Here is a 15,131-nt window from a genome sequence, read left to right as displayed (position 1 = left end):
TCTCCATCCCTCACTATCTCTCTCCCTCTCTCTCTCCTTCCCTCCCTCTCTCACTCTCCCTCCCTCCCTCTCTCTCTCCCCCTCCCTCTCTCTGTTCCTCTCTCCCTCTCCTCTCTGTTCCTCAGAGTCTCTCTCCCTCTCCTTCTCTCTCTCCCTCTCTGTCCCTCTCCCTCTCTCTTTCTCCCTCTCCCTCCCTCTCTCTCTCTGTCCCTCTCCCTCTCTCTCTCTCTTTCTCCCTCTCCCTCCCTCTCTCTGTCCCTCTCCCTCTTTCTCTCTCCAACTCTCCCTCTCTCTCTCTCTCTCTCCTTCCCTCCCTCCCTCACACTGTCAGCTGGACGAAAACCCCTCCTCTTCCCCCCCCTTTCCCTCCTCAAGCCCACAAAAGCTGAGCTTGGGGGTGGGGAGGGGGGACGGGGTTTGGGAGCTGGGGGTGGGTGTTGCACTGGAGAAGGAGGAGGCAGCGTTCTGAATGGGAGGAGGGGCCCATCCTTGGAATAATCTCCAGCTGGAGAGCATGAGAGCGACACAGAGAGACGCCTGTCTGCTTCTTTGTCTCTTCCCTTGAAGCTTTGGTGAGTAAATTCATTTATTGTGATGCAGTAAAATGTAGCAGAGCGGAGGGGAATATAAAAAAGATAGCAAGCGAGGAGATTGTGCATTGATTGATGGCTCCTGTTGCTGTGTCTGTGTTGTTCTAGTGAGTTTGAGGTGGGGGGCGGTTGGATGGGGGGGAAGAAGTCTCTTATCTCGAAGCCCGTCTGGCTAAATCTCTGGCTTTTAAAGCAGACCAAGGCAGGCCAGCAGCACGGTTCAATTCCCCGAACAGGCGCCGGAATGTGGCGACTAGGGGCTTTTCGCAATAACTTAATTTAAAGTCTACTTGTGACAATAAGCGTTTTTCTTTTCATTCCTTGAAGTGCCCCCGTTCCTGCTCTTCTTATTCATTGTCGAGATTTCCCCCCCCCCTTTCTCGTTCACAGGGTCCATGGGTGCATGAAGGTGGTTGAAGGGATTCAGCTCCTTCCAGCCCGGCGGTGGAGGGAGAAGAGAGGGAGACGACAGTACAGAGGCCAGGATTATGTATGTGAGCTCCCTGCTCCTGCTGTTCATGGCTCGGGGACTAGCGAGGAGCTGCCCAGCGTCGTGTTCCTGCTGGAATAAAGCTTTGGACTGCAGCCAGAAGGATTTGATCGTGGCTCCCTCTGGTCTTCCCCGGCACATCACCAATCTCAGCCTGGCGCACAATAAGGTCCTCACCCTGCCCGCTGGCTACTTCTCCTGCCACGCCGAGCTGATGTTCCTGGACCTCCGCAACAACTGTCTGTCCGAGCTGCCCGCCGGCCTCTTCCTCCCCCTCAGGAGGCTCACCCACCTCGACCTGAGCTACAACAACCTGAGCCAGGTGGGCCAGGAGCTGCTGAGGCCGGTTCGCAGCCTGGCCAGGCTGCTGCTCAGCCACAACCCCGGGCTGGCGGTCATCGCGCCCCGGGCTCTCTCCGGCCTGCCCCGTCTCCAGCACGTGGACCTCAGCTACAATGGCCTCACCTTCGTCAGCCACCAGCTGCTGGACGGCCTGCCGCCCACCGCCACCGTCCGACTGGCCGGCAATCCCTGGGTCTGCGGCTGTGCCTCCGAGCCACTTCTCAAATGGGTGACCAGGAACCTCCAGCAGTGCAACTCCGGTAAGGCGGCTGGGGGAGGGGGGGTGGGGGGTGGGGGGGGTGAGGGTTTTGGGGGGGGGGTGGTCGGGATGGTCGGAGTCTCAAAGGCCTCACCCAGTCTACGCTTTAACTTACTATTTTTTGCCAAGGTTGCCGAAATGTCCCAGCAGCCTCGCCGCAACCCCCCCCCCCACCCCACCCCTCTCCCCAACTCCCCCCCCCCCCCCCCGCCCCCCCCCCCACCCCGCGGAGGCAGCCCACCATTAGACGGTGGCCGCATCTTCCGGACCCGCCACTGTCATCGGGATTTTACTGTTGTTCCCACCTCCCCCTCGATGCTGCTGAGAGTCGGGGGGACTGGAGGACCCCGTCGGGACTGGGGAATCCCGTCGGGAATGGAGGACCCCGTCGGGACTGGGGAATCCCGTCGGGACTGGAGGACCCCGTCGGGACTGGGGAATCCCGTCGGGACTGGAGGACCCCGTCGGGACTGGGGAATCCCGTCGGGACTTGAGGACCCCGTCGGGACTGGGGAATCCCGTCGGGACTGGAGGATCCCGTCGGGACTGGGGAGTCCCATCGGGACTGGAGGATCCCGTCGGGACTGGAGGACCCCGTCGGGACTGGGGAATCCCATCGGGACTGGAGGACCCCGTCGGGACTGGGGAATCCCGTCGGGACTGGAGGATCCCGTCGGAGGGACTGAAGGATCCCGTCGGAACTGGAGGATCCCGTCGGAACTGGAGGACCCCGTCGGGACTGGGGAATCCCGTCGGGACTGGGGAATCCCGTCGGGACTGGAGGATCCCGTCGGGACTGGGGAGTCCCATCGAGAATGGAGGATCCCGTCGGGACTGGAGGATCCCGTCGGGACTGGAGGATCCCGTCGGGACTGGGGAATCCCGTCGGGAATGGAGGATCCCGTCGGGGGCGCTGGAGGATCCCGTCGTCGGGACTGGAGGATCTCGTCGGGAATGGAGGATCCTGCCGGGACTGGCGGATCCCGTCGGGACTGGAGATCCCGTCGGGAATGGAGAATCCCGTCCGAGGGACCGGAGGATCCTGTCTGGACTGGAGGATCCCGTCAGAGGGACTAGAGGATCCCGTTGGAGGGACTGGAGGATCCCGTCGGGCGGACTGGAGGATCCCGTCGGGGGGACTGGACGATCCCGTCGGGGGGACTGGAGGATCCTGTCGGGACTGGAGGATCCCGTCGGGACTGGGGAATCCCGTCGGGAATGGAGGATCCCGTCGGAGGGACTGGAGGATCCCGTCGGAGGGACTGGAGGATCCCGTCGGAACTGGGGAATCCCGTCGGAACTAGAGAATCCCGTCGGAACTGGAGAATCCCGTCGTCGGGACTGGAGGATCCCGTCGGGGGCCGTCGGAACTGGAGAATCCCGTCGTCGGGACTGGACGATCCCGTCGGGGGGACTGGAGGATCCTGTCGGGACTGGAGGATCCCGTCGTCGGGACTGGGGAATCCCGTCAGGGCTGGAGGATCCCGTTGGAACTGGGGAATCCCGTCAGGACTGGAGAATCCCGCTGTCGGGAATGGCGGATCCCGTCGTCGACTGGGGAATCCCGCTGGGACTGGGGAATCCCGTCGGGACTGGAGGATCCCGTCGTCGGGACTAGAGGATCCCGTCGGGGGGACTGGAGAATTCCGTCGGGGCCGGAGGATTCCGTCGAGGGGGTGGTTTAGCTCAGTTGGCCAGACGGCTGGTTCGCCGATGCCGAGCGACCACAAGGCGGGAGATTCCCCCACCGGCTGAGGTTACCTATGTCAGCCCTTCCCACCCTGGCCCCTTGCCTGAGGTGTGGTGACCCTCAGGTTAAATCACCACCAGGCAGCTCTCTCTCTCTTAAAGGGGAAAACACCTTGTGGTCTGCGGCAACCTTCACTTCTTATTAGACTGCGGAAAGTCCAAGTCCAAAAGGTGAAGATGTGATTGGATGAGAGATGTGGGGACGCTGGGGTTTGGCTCCTTAGAGCAGTGAAGATTAGAGGGGATTGAATTCATGAATCACAAAGGGACAGGATGAGTCCTGAGAAACTGTTTACCAGGGTGGGGAACTATTAGGAGACCGTGGAATCACTACAGTTCAGAAGAAGGCCATTCAGCCCATCAAGTCAGCACCAACTGTCTGAAAGAGCACCCTACCCCACTCCCCCACCCTACCCCCGTAACCCTACCTAACCTGCATATCCGTGGACACTCAGGGTCAATTTAGCGCAGTCAATCCACCCATGGGCAGCACGGTAGCATTGTGGATAGCACAATTGCTTCACAGCTCCAGGGTCCCAGGTTTGATTCCCGGCTTGGGTCACTGTCTGTGCGGAGTCTGCACGTCCTCCCCGTGTGTGCGTGGGTTTCCTCCGGGTGCTCCGGTTTCCTCCCACAGTCCAAAGATGAGCAGGTTAGGTGGATTGGCCATGATAAATTGCCCTTAGTGTCCAAAATTGCCCTTAGTGTTGGGTGGGGTTACTGGGTTATGGGGATAGGGTGGAGGTGTTGACCTTGGGTAGGGTGCTCTTTCCAAGAGCCGGTGCAGACTCGATGGGCCGAATGGCCTCCTTCGGCACTGTAAATTCTATGATCTATGATCTATCATAGATTATCATAGAATTTACAGTGCAGAAGGAGGCCATTCGGCCCATCGAGTCTGCACCGGCTCTTGGAAAGAGCGCCCCACTTTAGCCCACGCCTTCACCCTCGCCCCGTAACCCCAGCTAACCTTTCGGACACGAAGGGACAATTTAGCATCTTTGGACGTTGAGGGGCACTTTTAGCATGGTCAATCTACCCGATCCCCGTAATCCAATAGCCCCTCCTCATCTTTTTTGGTCACTAAGGGCAATTTATCATTGCCCTTACCGAATATTATTCAAGGTGGAGGTAGGTGGATTCTGGTTGGACGAGGGAATTAAAGGCAATCGGGACGATAGATGGAGGATGGGGAATTCGAAACAGAGAAGCCACGTTCTTATTGAATGGTGGTGCAGGCTCTCGAGGGGCCGAATGGCTCCTATTTGGCATGTTCGAGTGCTGAGGCCTGAATCGGCATGGGCAGCAGGTTCAACCGTAACTGTCCGAAGGCAATTGGAGAAATGCTGGAAAAGAGAAGCAAATGGAAGGACCCTGTGGGTTAGCGCCCCCTGCCTCTGAGCCAGACGATCTGGGTTCGAGTCCCATCCCAGGACTTGATGGCCGAGGAACGGGGACTGGTGACTGGTCGAGCGTGTCTTCCAAATGCGCCAATGGCTGTGGTAAGAGCGGGAGAGACTCCTGGGTCAGCCATGTTTGATGCGGAGTGGTGCTCCCCCTCAAGCTATAAGCCCGCTGGCGGCAGACCGTAGACCAGAAGATAGCGGAGCATAGTTAAACCATTCGGCCCATCGGGTCTCCTTCGCCGTTCGATCGTGGCTGATACCTTCCTCACCTTCATTCTCCTGCTTTCTCCCCATCACCCCTGATCCCCTTATTAATCGAGGACGCCATTCCAGGAATAACCAGCTATGGGAACGGACAGAGGTCTGTCTTAGTGCGCCCCTCGGCCCGGGAAGGGAATAGGTCTCGGATGAGGAACAACTAATTCGATAACTCGACCAAAGCTGTACCAGCAGAGGGACGGAGGGCCAAATGGCCTCCTTCTGCAAAGTTTCCTTTTGGATTCTGGCGGCTATTGTTCCGAGGACGTAGAATTAACCAGCACGGTAAGAGCTCTGTGCCGATGATAACGCTCAACATTAAACGTTGTTTGAAGTGGTTGGAATGTTAACTCGTAACCACGGGGAGCAGTGGAGGTGAATCGGGTTTGGGGGCTGGATCGGGACACGAGGGAGGAAGGGGTGTGCTGGCAGGGCGAGGCGAAGATTGGGCGGGACGGTGCATCGATGGGACCATTTGCAAACCGCGGGGGGGCGGGGGGGGCTAGACCAAGCATTTATCGCCCAACCCTAATTGTCCCTGGAGAAGGTGGTGGTGGGGGGGGGGGGCTACGGGCGAAGCGAGGGCCGATGGGGGACACGGTTGTGGAGGATATCTGTGGCCTGCGGTGAAGTAACCGGGGGATTGAGAGATGTACCTGTTGCCTCCGTGAGAAATGGGAAGGTGTTATTTACAGTGTTTTTGTACCCGAAGGATGTCCTCACTGGTGGGAGACTGGTTACAAAATAGAAGGACGCTGTTATAATGAAGAACACGCAGTTCTGCGACCCCAACTTTCCTTCGTCTGCCTATAAATACACGGTATTCATGTCGCAGCCCAGACATCTGAGAGAGCGTGTGACTGTGTGGTAGAATATTATTTTTAGAATCCGCCAGATGTTTTGCAGTCCTCTCCATTCCTAAAGTTCTTGTTCTCCACTGTCGATTTTCAACTCTCTCTCTCTCACTCCCTCTCTCTCTCTGGTTCTGTCTCCCTCCTTGTATGATTCTCCCTCAATCATTCCCCCTGTACCTCTCTCTCTCTCTCTCAATGTCCCTCTGGTTCTGGCTGTGTATCTCTCTCTCTCTCTCTCTGTCTCTCAATCTCTCTCTGCCTGTCTCACTCTATCATTTCTGCCCTGTTGTCTTCTCTCTCTTGTCAGTCTCTCTGTGTCTCGTTGGCTTACTCACTCTCACCCTCTAACTCTCTCTTTCTGTGTCTCGCTGTTTCGTTCACTCTCTCCCTCTCTCTCTGTCAGTCTCTCTGTGTCTCGTTGACTCATTCACTCTCTCCCTCTAACTCTCTCTTTCTGTGTCTCGCTGTTTCGTTCACTCTCTCTCTCTCTCTGTCAGTCTCTCTGTGTCTCGCTATCTCGTTCACTCACTCCTCTCTGTCTGTCTCTCTGTGTCTCACTCACTCTCACCCTCTCACTCTCTCTCTGTGTCTCACTGTTTCACTCACTCTCACTCTGTCAGTGTCACTCTCTATCACACTCTGTCACTTTCTCTGTCTGTGTGTCTCTCTCTCTCCATCCATCCCTCTCCCTCTCAATCTCGCAGCCTCTCTCTCTCTCTGTCTCTCTCTCACTCTCTATCTCTCTCTCACATAAAACCGTTTGGCCCACGGAGCTTCTGAAGGCTTCAGACTTTGTCCCACATAAGTTTGAAATACTTACTTTTTTTTTGGCATCGAGAATCCTCGATGACAGCCTCGATGTTCCCGTTGTCGACTCCTATAAGGGAGCGGATGGACTGACCCCAATAGATTCCCGCAATCGGTTTTAATTACCGCGGTAGAAATGTGCAGGGATCATTAATCTTTCAGTGGAGATGTTGTCGCACAGATGAAAATGAGGGCATCCTGAAGTCCGTTTTAACCACCGCAGTTCCTTCTCGGGGACTGGCTGCAAGTGTTTCCTGTTTGAAGTAGAGTGGAGCTGGCAGACTTGAGCTATACTGCTGGTCGCACCTGGTTGTCCAGTTATGGGAAGCCGCCTCACTGCCGTCCACAGCCACCCCCCCGCCCCGTGCCCCCCCGCCCCCACCCCCACCAACCATGTGCAAACAGTGGTTAAGTTGCAGCGTTAACCAATGGTTAACCCAACGATGGGCTCCCAGTTACATGGTCAACTGGAAAACGTGTACTTCTCAAAACTCATGGGCTCAATGTGCGTGTCTACCAATTTAACATGAGCCAATCCCCTCGAGGTCAGATCACTGACTCGATTACCCTACCTGTCGAGGTGAGACTGTCTCGAGGTGAGGCAAACTCCTTGAGGTCAGATCTTTGAGGCGAGTCTCCAAGAGATTAGGCCCTTGAGATGGACGGCCTTCATTGCAGCGACATGCTGGCCTTCAGATCACCACCTTGACGTAAAGACTGCTACAGCCCATGGGGTGATGGAATCCATGGAGGTGATGGGAACATCTTAAGAAAAGGGAACATCCTTGGGTCACTCTCTGAGTGAGACGGTCAGTCTCTGATTGAGACGGTCACTCACTGTGCAAGATTATCCCTCAGTTCAAGGGCAATTCGGGATAGTCAAAATGCTGGTCTCTCCCAGGGACACCCACAAGCCCCGAAAGAGTAAATTCAATGCAAATACTGGCGATAGAACTCTGTCGGAACTGGGTCATCGCGCGTGAGGATAATCTCGCTGCATGGTACAGGGGGACCAGGGAATTTGCGGAGATGGGAAGTAACAAGCTCTTCCATATTCAGTGTGTGTCTCGTTGACAAGCAGATCGAGGAGAAGATAAATGAACAGGAGTAAAGAGACCAATTTAGAGTCTGCAGTAAATCTCAGGCCTGCGATGGCTGCGTCAGCTATCGGAGCGACGGCGGAGAAGATGAATAGTTGTCTCTCTTCCCCAACTGGGAGACTTTCCTGATTCCAATCACACTCCACAGCAGGTGGCAGCTCGCCCGTCAAAGTGCGGGGGCCCCGGCATCGGCCCGATCCGAGTTAAAACCTCGCTATTCACCATCGGGGGGGGGGGGGGGCGGCGCTGAGCGGACCTGGCTAACTCTGCCGCGTACACCAAGATGGGGCGGGAAGCAGGTCGTCGAGAGGAAGTTAGGGGAGCCGCAATGGGATGAGGGGCAGTTTATGTGCGCGCGCAATAAAGATTTGGGGGTGCAACGCGTGAAAGCGCCAGCTTGTCCAACGTGGCAGGAAGAATGGACAACCAATGTACTGCCCAAATGGGCGGCACAGTAGTTAGCACTGCTGCCTCGCATCGCCGGGGACCCGGGTGCGGTTCCGGCCTCGGGTGACTGTCCGAGTGGAGTTTGCACGTTCTCCCCCTCCGTGTCTGCATAGGTTTCCTCCGGGTGCTCCGGTTTCCTCCCACAGTCCAAAGATGTGCAGGTCAGGTGGGTTGTCTGTGATATAAACTCCCCCTTCATGTCCAAAGATGTGCAGGTTGGGTGGGGTTAGAGGGTTGTGGGGATGGGGCGGGGGAGTGGGACTAGATAGGGTGCTCATTCAGAGGGTCGGTGCTTACTCGATGGGCCGAATGGCCACCTTCTGCACCGTAGAAATTCTTTGGTTCGAAATGGAGAGAGATTGCAGAATCGGGTGGTACAGAGGGATCTGGGTGTCCGGGGGCATGAGTCACACAAGGTTAGCATGCAGGTACAAGCAAGTGTTAAGGGTGCTGATTCTAGCTCCCACGACCTTTGACTTAACTTGCACCAAGTCACCTTCAGCCATTTCCCACCCCCGCCGCCATTTCCCACCCCGCCACTCCTCCCACTGCCGCTGTGCTCAAGTAACTGCCTCTTTACCCGTCATCAGTGCAACAGAACAAAGAAACGTACAGCACAGGAACAGGCCCTTCGGCCCTCCAAGCCTATGCCGACCATGCTGCCCGTCTAAACTAAAATCTTCCACGTTTCCGGGGTCCGTATCCCTCTATTCCCATCCTTATCATGTATTTGTCAAGATGCCCCTTAAACGTCATTATCGTCCCTGCTTCCACCACCTCCTCCGGCAGCGAGTTCCAGGCACCCACTACCCTCTGTGTAAAAAAACTTCCCTCGCACATCTACTCTAAACCTTGCCCCTCGCACCTTAAACCTATGCCCCCTAGTAATTGACCCCTCTACCCCGGGGAAAAGCCTCTGACTATCCACTTTGTCTATGCCCCTCATAATTTTGTAGACCTCTATCAAGTCATCCCTCAACCTCCTTCGTTCCAGCAAGAACAAACCGAGTTTATTCAACTTCTCCTCATAGCTAATGTCCTCCATACCAGGCAACATCCTGGTAAATCTCTTTCACATCCTTCTGGTAGTGTGGCGACCAGAATTGAACACTGTACTTCAAGTGTGGCCTAACTAAGGTTCTATACAGCTGCAACATGACTTGTCAATTTTTATACTCAATGCCCCGGCCAATGAAGGCAAGCATGCCTTATGCCTTCTTGACTACCTTCTCCACATGTGTTGCCCCTTTCAGTGACCTGTGGACCTGTACACCAAGATCTCTCTGACTGTCAATATTCTTGAGGGTTCTACCATTCACTGTATAGTCTCTACCTGTATTAGACCTTCCAAAATGCGTTACTTCACATTTCTCCGGATTAAACTCCATCTGCCATCTCTCCGCCCAAGTCTCCAAACGATCTAAGCCCTGCTGTATCCTCTGACAGTCCTCATCGCTATCCGCAATGCCACTAACCTTTGTGTCGTCCACAAACTTACTAATCAGACCTGTTACATTTTCTTCCAAATCATTTATATATACTACGAACAGCAAAGGTCCCAGCACTGATCCCTGCGGAACACCACTCATCACAGCCCTCCAATATGAAAAGCACCCTTCCATTGCTACTCTCTGGCTTCTATATTTAAAATATTTAAAATTCTCCTGCCATTTCCGAAACCTTCGCTCATTCCCAATTTCAATCGCACTGCAATTGGGGGCCAGGGTTCCGGCTGTCCCAATCACTAGCTCTGTCCTTAGCTCCAATCATATTCAGGAGGAGCATTCTTCTAAATTTAATCGACCTGTCCTGGGAGTGTTTGATGGGGACAGTGTAGAGGGAGCATTACTCTGTATCTAACCCCGTGCTGTACCTGTCCTGGGAGTGTTTGATGGGGACAGTGCATACTCTGTATCTAACCCCGTGCTGTACCTGTCCTGGGAGTGTTTGATGGGGACAGTGTAGAGGGAGCTTTACTCTGTATCTAACCCCGTGCTGTACCTGTCCTGGGAGTGTTTAATGGGGACAGTGTAGAGGGAGCATTACTCTGTATCTAACCCCGTGCTGTACCTGTCCTGGGAGTGTTTGATGGGGACAGTGTAGAGGGAGCTTTACTCTGTATCTAATCCCGTGCTGTACCTGTCCTGGGTGTGTTTGATGGGGACAGTGTAGAGGGAGCTTTACTCTGTATCTAACCCCGTGCTGTACCTGTCCTGGGAGTGTTTGATGGGGACAGTGTCGAGGGAGCTTTACTCTGTATCTAACCCCGTGCTGTACCTGTCCTGAGAGTGTTTGATGGGGACAGTGTAGAGGGAGCTTTACTCTGTATCTAACCCCGTGCTGTACCTGTCCTGGGAGTGTGTGATGGGGACAGTGTAGAGGCAGCTTTACTCTGTATCTAACCCCGTGCTGTACCTGTCCTGGGAGTGTTTGATGGGGACAGTGTAGAGGGAGCTTTACTCTGTATCTAACCCCGTGCTGTACCTGTCCTGGGAGTGTTTGATGGGGACAGTGTAGAGGGAGCTTTACTCTGTATCTAACCCCGTGCTGTACCTGTCCTGGGAGTGTTTGATAGACAAAGAGCCGAGGGAGCTTTATGCTGAAAAATGAACTCTAACTCGTGCACACTATTAGTTCAATCTCTGTAAGTGTCTAATTACTGTCTACTGGAGTCAAATACAGAGTTCATTAGATCACAGCATGTTGAGTGCCTTTGATTTGACTTTGCGGAGCAAGTGGATGATGAAGTCTGGTTGTCACTGTGGATCGTGCCCAGCTTTTCACACCACAGTGTTTGTGACATTGGTTTAAGGAGTCACTCACAGGTTCCTCATTGAAATGATGAACACCAGCCCCTTCTTTTTTGGCATCCAGCCCACCTTGTTTACACCACCCTCCTCCATACAACCTTCATTCACAGTCTGTTTGTAGTGCAGCTGAATTACTGAGATTTCTTTCAAACATCTATTTGGTTAACTTCCGTTTGCTGTAGCTTGCATGCTGGGAGTCAGACTTCAGGAGCTTCGACACCTCGCAGTACCTTCGAAATGTGAGTACAGTGTCAATACACAGAATTTCAGCAGATCCCACTACCTCGGTCTCTCCCCCGAGCCTGTCTCAATCCCCAAACTAATCCCACTGCCCCACTCTCTACCCATAGCCCTGTCTCAATCCCCAAACTAATCCCACTGCCCCACTCTCTCCCCATAGCCCTGTATCAATCCCCAAACTAATCCCACTGCCCCACTCTCTCCCCATAGCCCTGTATCAATCCCAAACTAATCCCACTGCCCCACTCTCTCCCCATAGCCCTGTATCAATCCCCAAACTAATCCCACTGCCCCACTTTCTCCCCATAGCCCTGTATCAATCCCCAAACTAATCCCACTGCCCCACTCTCTCCCCATAGCCCTGTATCAATCCCAAACTAATCCCGCCGTCCCACTCTCCCCATAGCCCTGTATCAATCCCCAAACTCATCCCACTGCCCCACTCTCTCCCCATAGCCCTGAATCAATCCCCAAACTAATCTCACTGCCCCACTCTCTCCCCATAGCCCTGTATCAATCCCCAAACTAATCCCACTGCCCCACTCTCTCCCCATAGCCCTGTATCAATCCCCAAACTAATCCCACTGCCCGACTCTCTCCCCATAGCCCTGTGTCAATCCCGAAACTAATCCCACTGCCCCACTCTCTCCCCATAGCCCTGTATCAATCCCAAACTAATCCCGCCGTCCCACTCTCCCCATAGCCCTGTATCAATCCCCAAACTCATCCCACTGCCCCACTCTCTCCCCATAGCCCTGAATCAATCCCCAAACTAATCTCACTGCCCCACTCTCTCCCCATAGCCCTGTATCAACCCCCAAACTAATCCCACTGCCCCACTCTCTCCCCATAGCCCTGTATCAATCCCCAAACTAATCCCACTGCCCGACTCTCTCCCCATAGCCCTGTGTCAATCCCGAAACTAATCCCACTGCCCCACTCTCTCCCCATAGCCCTGTATCAATCCCAAACTAATCCCGCCGTCCCACTCTCCCCATAGCCCTGTATCAATCCCCAAACTCATCTCACTGCCCCACTCTCTCCCCATAGCCCTGTATCAACCCCCAAACTAATCCCACTGCCCCACTCTCTCCCCATAGCCCTGTATCAATCCCTAAACTAATCCCACTGCCCCACTCTCTCCCCATAGCCCTGTGTCAATACCCAAACTAATCCCACTGCCCCACTCTCCCCATAGCCCTGTATCAATCCCCAAACTCATCCCACTGCCCCACTCTCTCCCCATAGCCCTGTATCAATCCCCAAACTAATCCCACTGCCCCGCTCTCTCCCCATAGCTCATTATCAATCCCCAAACTAATCCCACTGCCCCACCCTCTCCGCATAGCCCTGTATCAATCCCCAAACTAATCCCACTGCCCCACCCACTCCCCATAGCCCTGTATCAATCCCAATCTAATCAGACTGCCCCACTCTCTCCCCATAGCCCATTATCAATCCCCAAACTAATCCCAATGCCCCACGCACTCCCCATAGCCCTGTATCAATCCCCAAACTAATCCCATTACCCTGCTCTCTCCCCATAGCCCATTATCAATCCCCAAACTAATCCCAATGCCCCACCCTCTCCTCATAGCCCTGTATCAATCCCCAAACTAATCCCACTGCCCCACTCTCTCCCCATAGCCCTGTATCAATTCGCAAATTAATCGCACTGCCCCACTCTCTCCACATAGTCCTGTATCAATCCCAAACTAATCCCACTGCCCCGCTCTCTCCCCATAGACCTGTATCAATCCCCAAAATAATCCCACTGCCCCGCTCTCTCACCACAGACCTGTATCAATCCCCAAACTAATCCCACTGCCCCAGCCTCTCCCCATAGCCCTGTATCAATCCACAAATTAATCCCACTGCCCCACTCTCTCCACATAGTCCTGTATCAATCCCAAACTAATCCCACTGCCCCACTCTCTCCCCATAGTCCTGTATCAATCCCCAGACTAATCCCACTGCCCCGTTCTCTCCCTATAGACCTGTGTCAATCCCCAAACTAATCCCAGTGCCCCACCCTCTCCCCATAGCCCTGTATCAATCCCCAAACTAATCCCTCTGCCCCGTTCTCTCCCCATAAACCTGTATCAATCCCCAAACTAATCCCACTGCCCCACCCTCTCCCCATAGCCCTGTATCAATCCCCAAACTAATCCCACTGCCCCACTCTCTCCCCATGGCCCTGTATCAATCCCCAAACTAATCCCACTGCCCCACTCTCTCCCCATAGCCCTGTATCAATCCCCAAACTAATCCCACTGCCCCACTCTCTCCCCATAGCCCTGTATCAATCCCAAACTAATCCCACTGCCCCACTCTCTCCCCATAGCCCTGTATCAATCCCCAAACTAATCCCACTGCCCCACTTTCTCCCCATAGCCCTGTATCAATCCCCAAACTAATCCCACTGCCCCACTCTCTCCCCATAGCCCTGTATCAATCCCAAACTAATCCCGCCGTCCCACTCTCCCCATAGCCCTGTATCAATCCCCAAACTCATCCCACTGCCCCACTCTCTCCCCATAGCCCTGAATCAATCCCCAAACTAATCTCACTGCCCCACTCTCTCCCCATAGCCCTGTATCAATCCCCAAACTAATCCCACTGCCCCACTCTCTCCCCATAGCCCTGTATCAATCCCCAAACTAATCCCACTGCCCCACTCTCTCCCCATAGCCCTGTGTCAATCCCCAAACTAATCCCACTGCCCCACTCTCTCCCCATAGCCCTGTATCAATCCCAAACTAATCCCGCCGTCCCACTCTCCCCATAGCCCTGTATCAATCCCCAAACTCATCCCACTGCCCCACTCTCTCCCCATAGCCCTGAATCAATCCCCAAACTAATCTCACTGCCCCACTCTCTCCCCATAGCCCTGTATCAACCCCCAAACTAATCCCACTGCCCCACTCTCTCCCCATAGCCCTGTATCAATCCCCAAACTAATCCCACTGCCCCACTCTCTCCCCATAGCCCTGTGTCAATCCCCAAACTAATCCCACTGCCCCACTCTCCCCATAGCCCTGTATCAATCCCCAAACTCATCCCACTGCCCCACTCTCTCCCCATAGCCCTGTATCAATCCCCAAACTAATCCCACTGCCCCGCTCTCTCCCTATTGCCCATTATCAATCCCCAAACTAATCCCACTGCCCCACCCTCTCCGCATAGCCCTGTATCAATCCCCAAACTAATCCCACTGCCCCACCCACTCCCCATAGCCCTGTATCAATCCCAATCTAATCAGACTGCCCCACTCTCTCCCCATAGCCCATTATCAATCCCCAAACTAAACCCAATGCCCCACGCACTCCCCATAGCCCTGTATCAATCCCCAAACTAATCCCATTACCCTGCTCTCTCCCCATAGCCCATTATCAATCCCCAAACTAATGCCAATGCCCCACCCTCTCCTCATAGCCCTGTATCAATCCCCAAACTAATCCCACTGCCCCACTCTCTCCCCATAGCCCTGTATCAATTCGCAAATTAATCGCACTGCCCCACTCTCTCCACATAGTCCTGTATCAATCCCAAACTAATCCCACTGCCCCGCTCTCTCCCCATAGCCCTGTATCAATCCCCAAACTAATCCCACTGCCCCATTCTCTCCCCATAGCCCTGTATCAATCTCCAAACTAATCCCAGTGCCCCACTCTCTCCCCATAGCCCTGTATCAATCCCCAAACTAATCCCACTGCCCCACTTTCTCCCCATAGCCCTGTATCGATCCACAAATTAATCCCACTGCCCCACTCTCTCCA

At 54.5% G+C, this 15,131-nt stretch overlaps 1 protein-coding gene across 5 annotated transcripts in view; it reads left to right on the top strand.

Moving 5' to 3' along the window:
* The first annotated feature begins 426 nt into the window (after positions 1 to 426).
* The window catches only part of LOC140404715 (leucine-rich repeat-containing protein 55-like), an 81,022-nt gene continuing 66,317 nt past the window's right edge, over positions 427 to 15,131 (top strand). For all 5 annotated transcript variants that reach the window (XR_011938557.1, XR_011938556.1, XR_011938554.1 and 2 more), the window contains exons 1-2: positions 427 to 572; positions 981 to 1,682. Coding sequence is in view for 1 of the 5 variants with exons in the window: in XM_072493395.1 (XP_072349496.1) it covers positions 1,079 to 1,682 (604 nt within the window). In the remaining 4 variants the exon portion in view is untranslated. The remainder of the gene's footprint in view (positions 573 to 980; positions 1,683 to 15,131) is intronic.

Source organism: Scyliorhinus torazame, chromosome 31, assembly GCF_047496885.1.
Source record: "Scyliorhinus torazame isolate Kashiwa2021f chromosome 31, sScyTor2.1, whole genome shotgun sequence".
In the NCBI taxonomy this organism is placed as follows: Eukaryota; Metazoa; Chordata; class Chondrichthyes; order Carcharhiniformes; family Scyliorhinidae; genus Scyliorhinus; species Scyliorhinus torazame.
The sequence above is the reverse complement of the archived record's forward strand: the minus strand, read 5'-3'. Positions and strand labels throughout refer to the sequence as shown.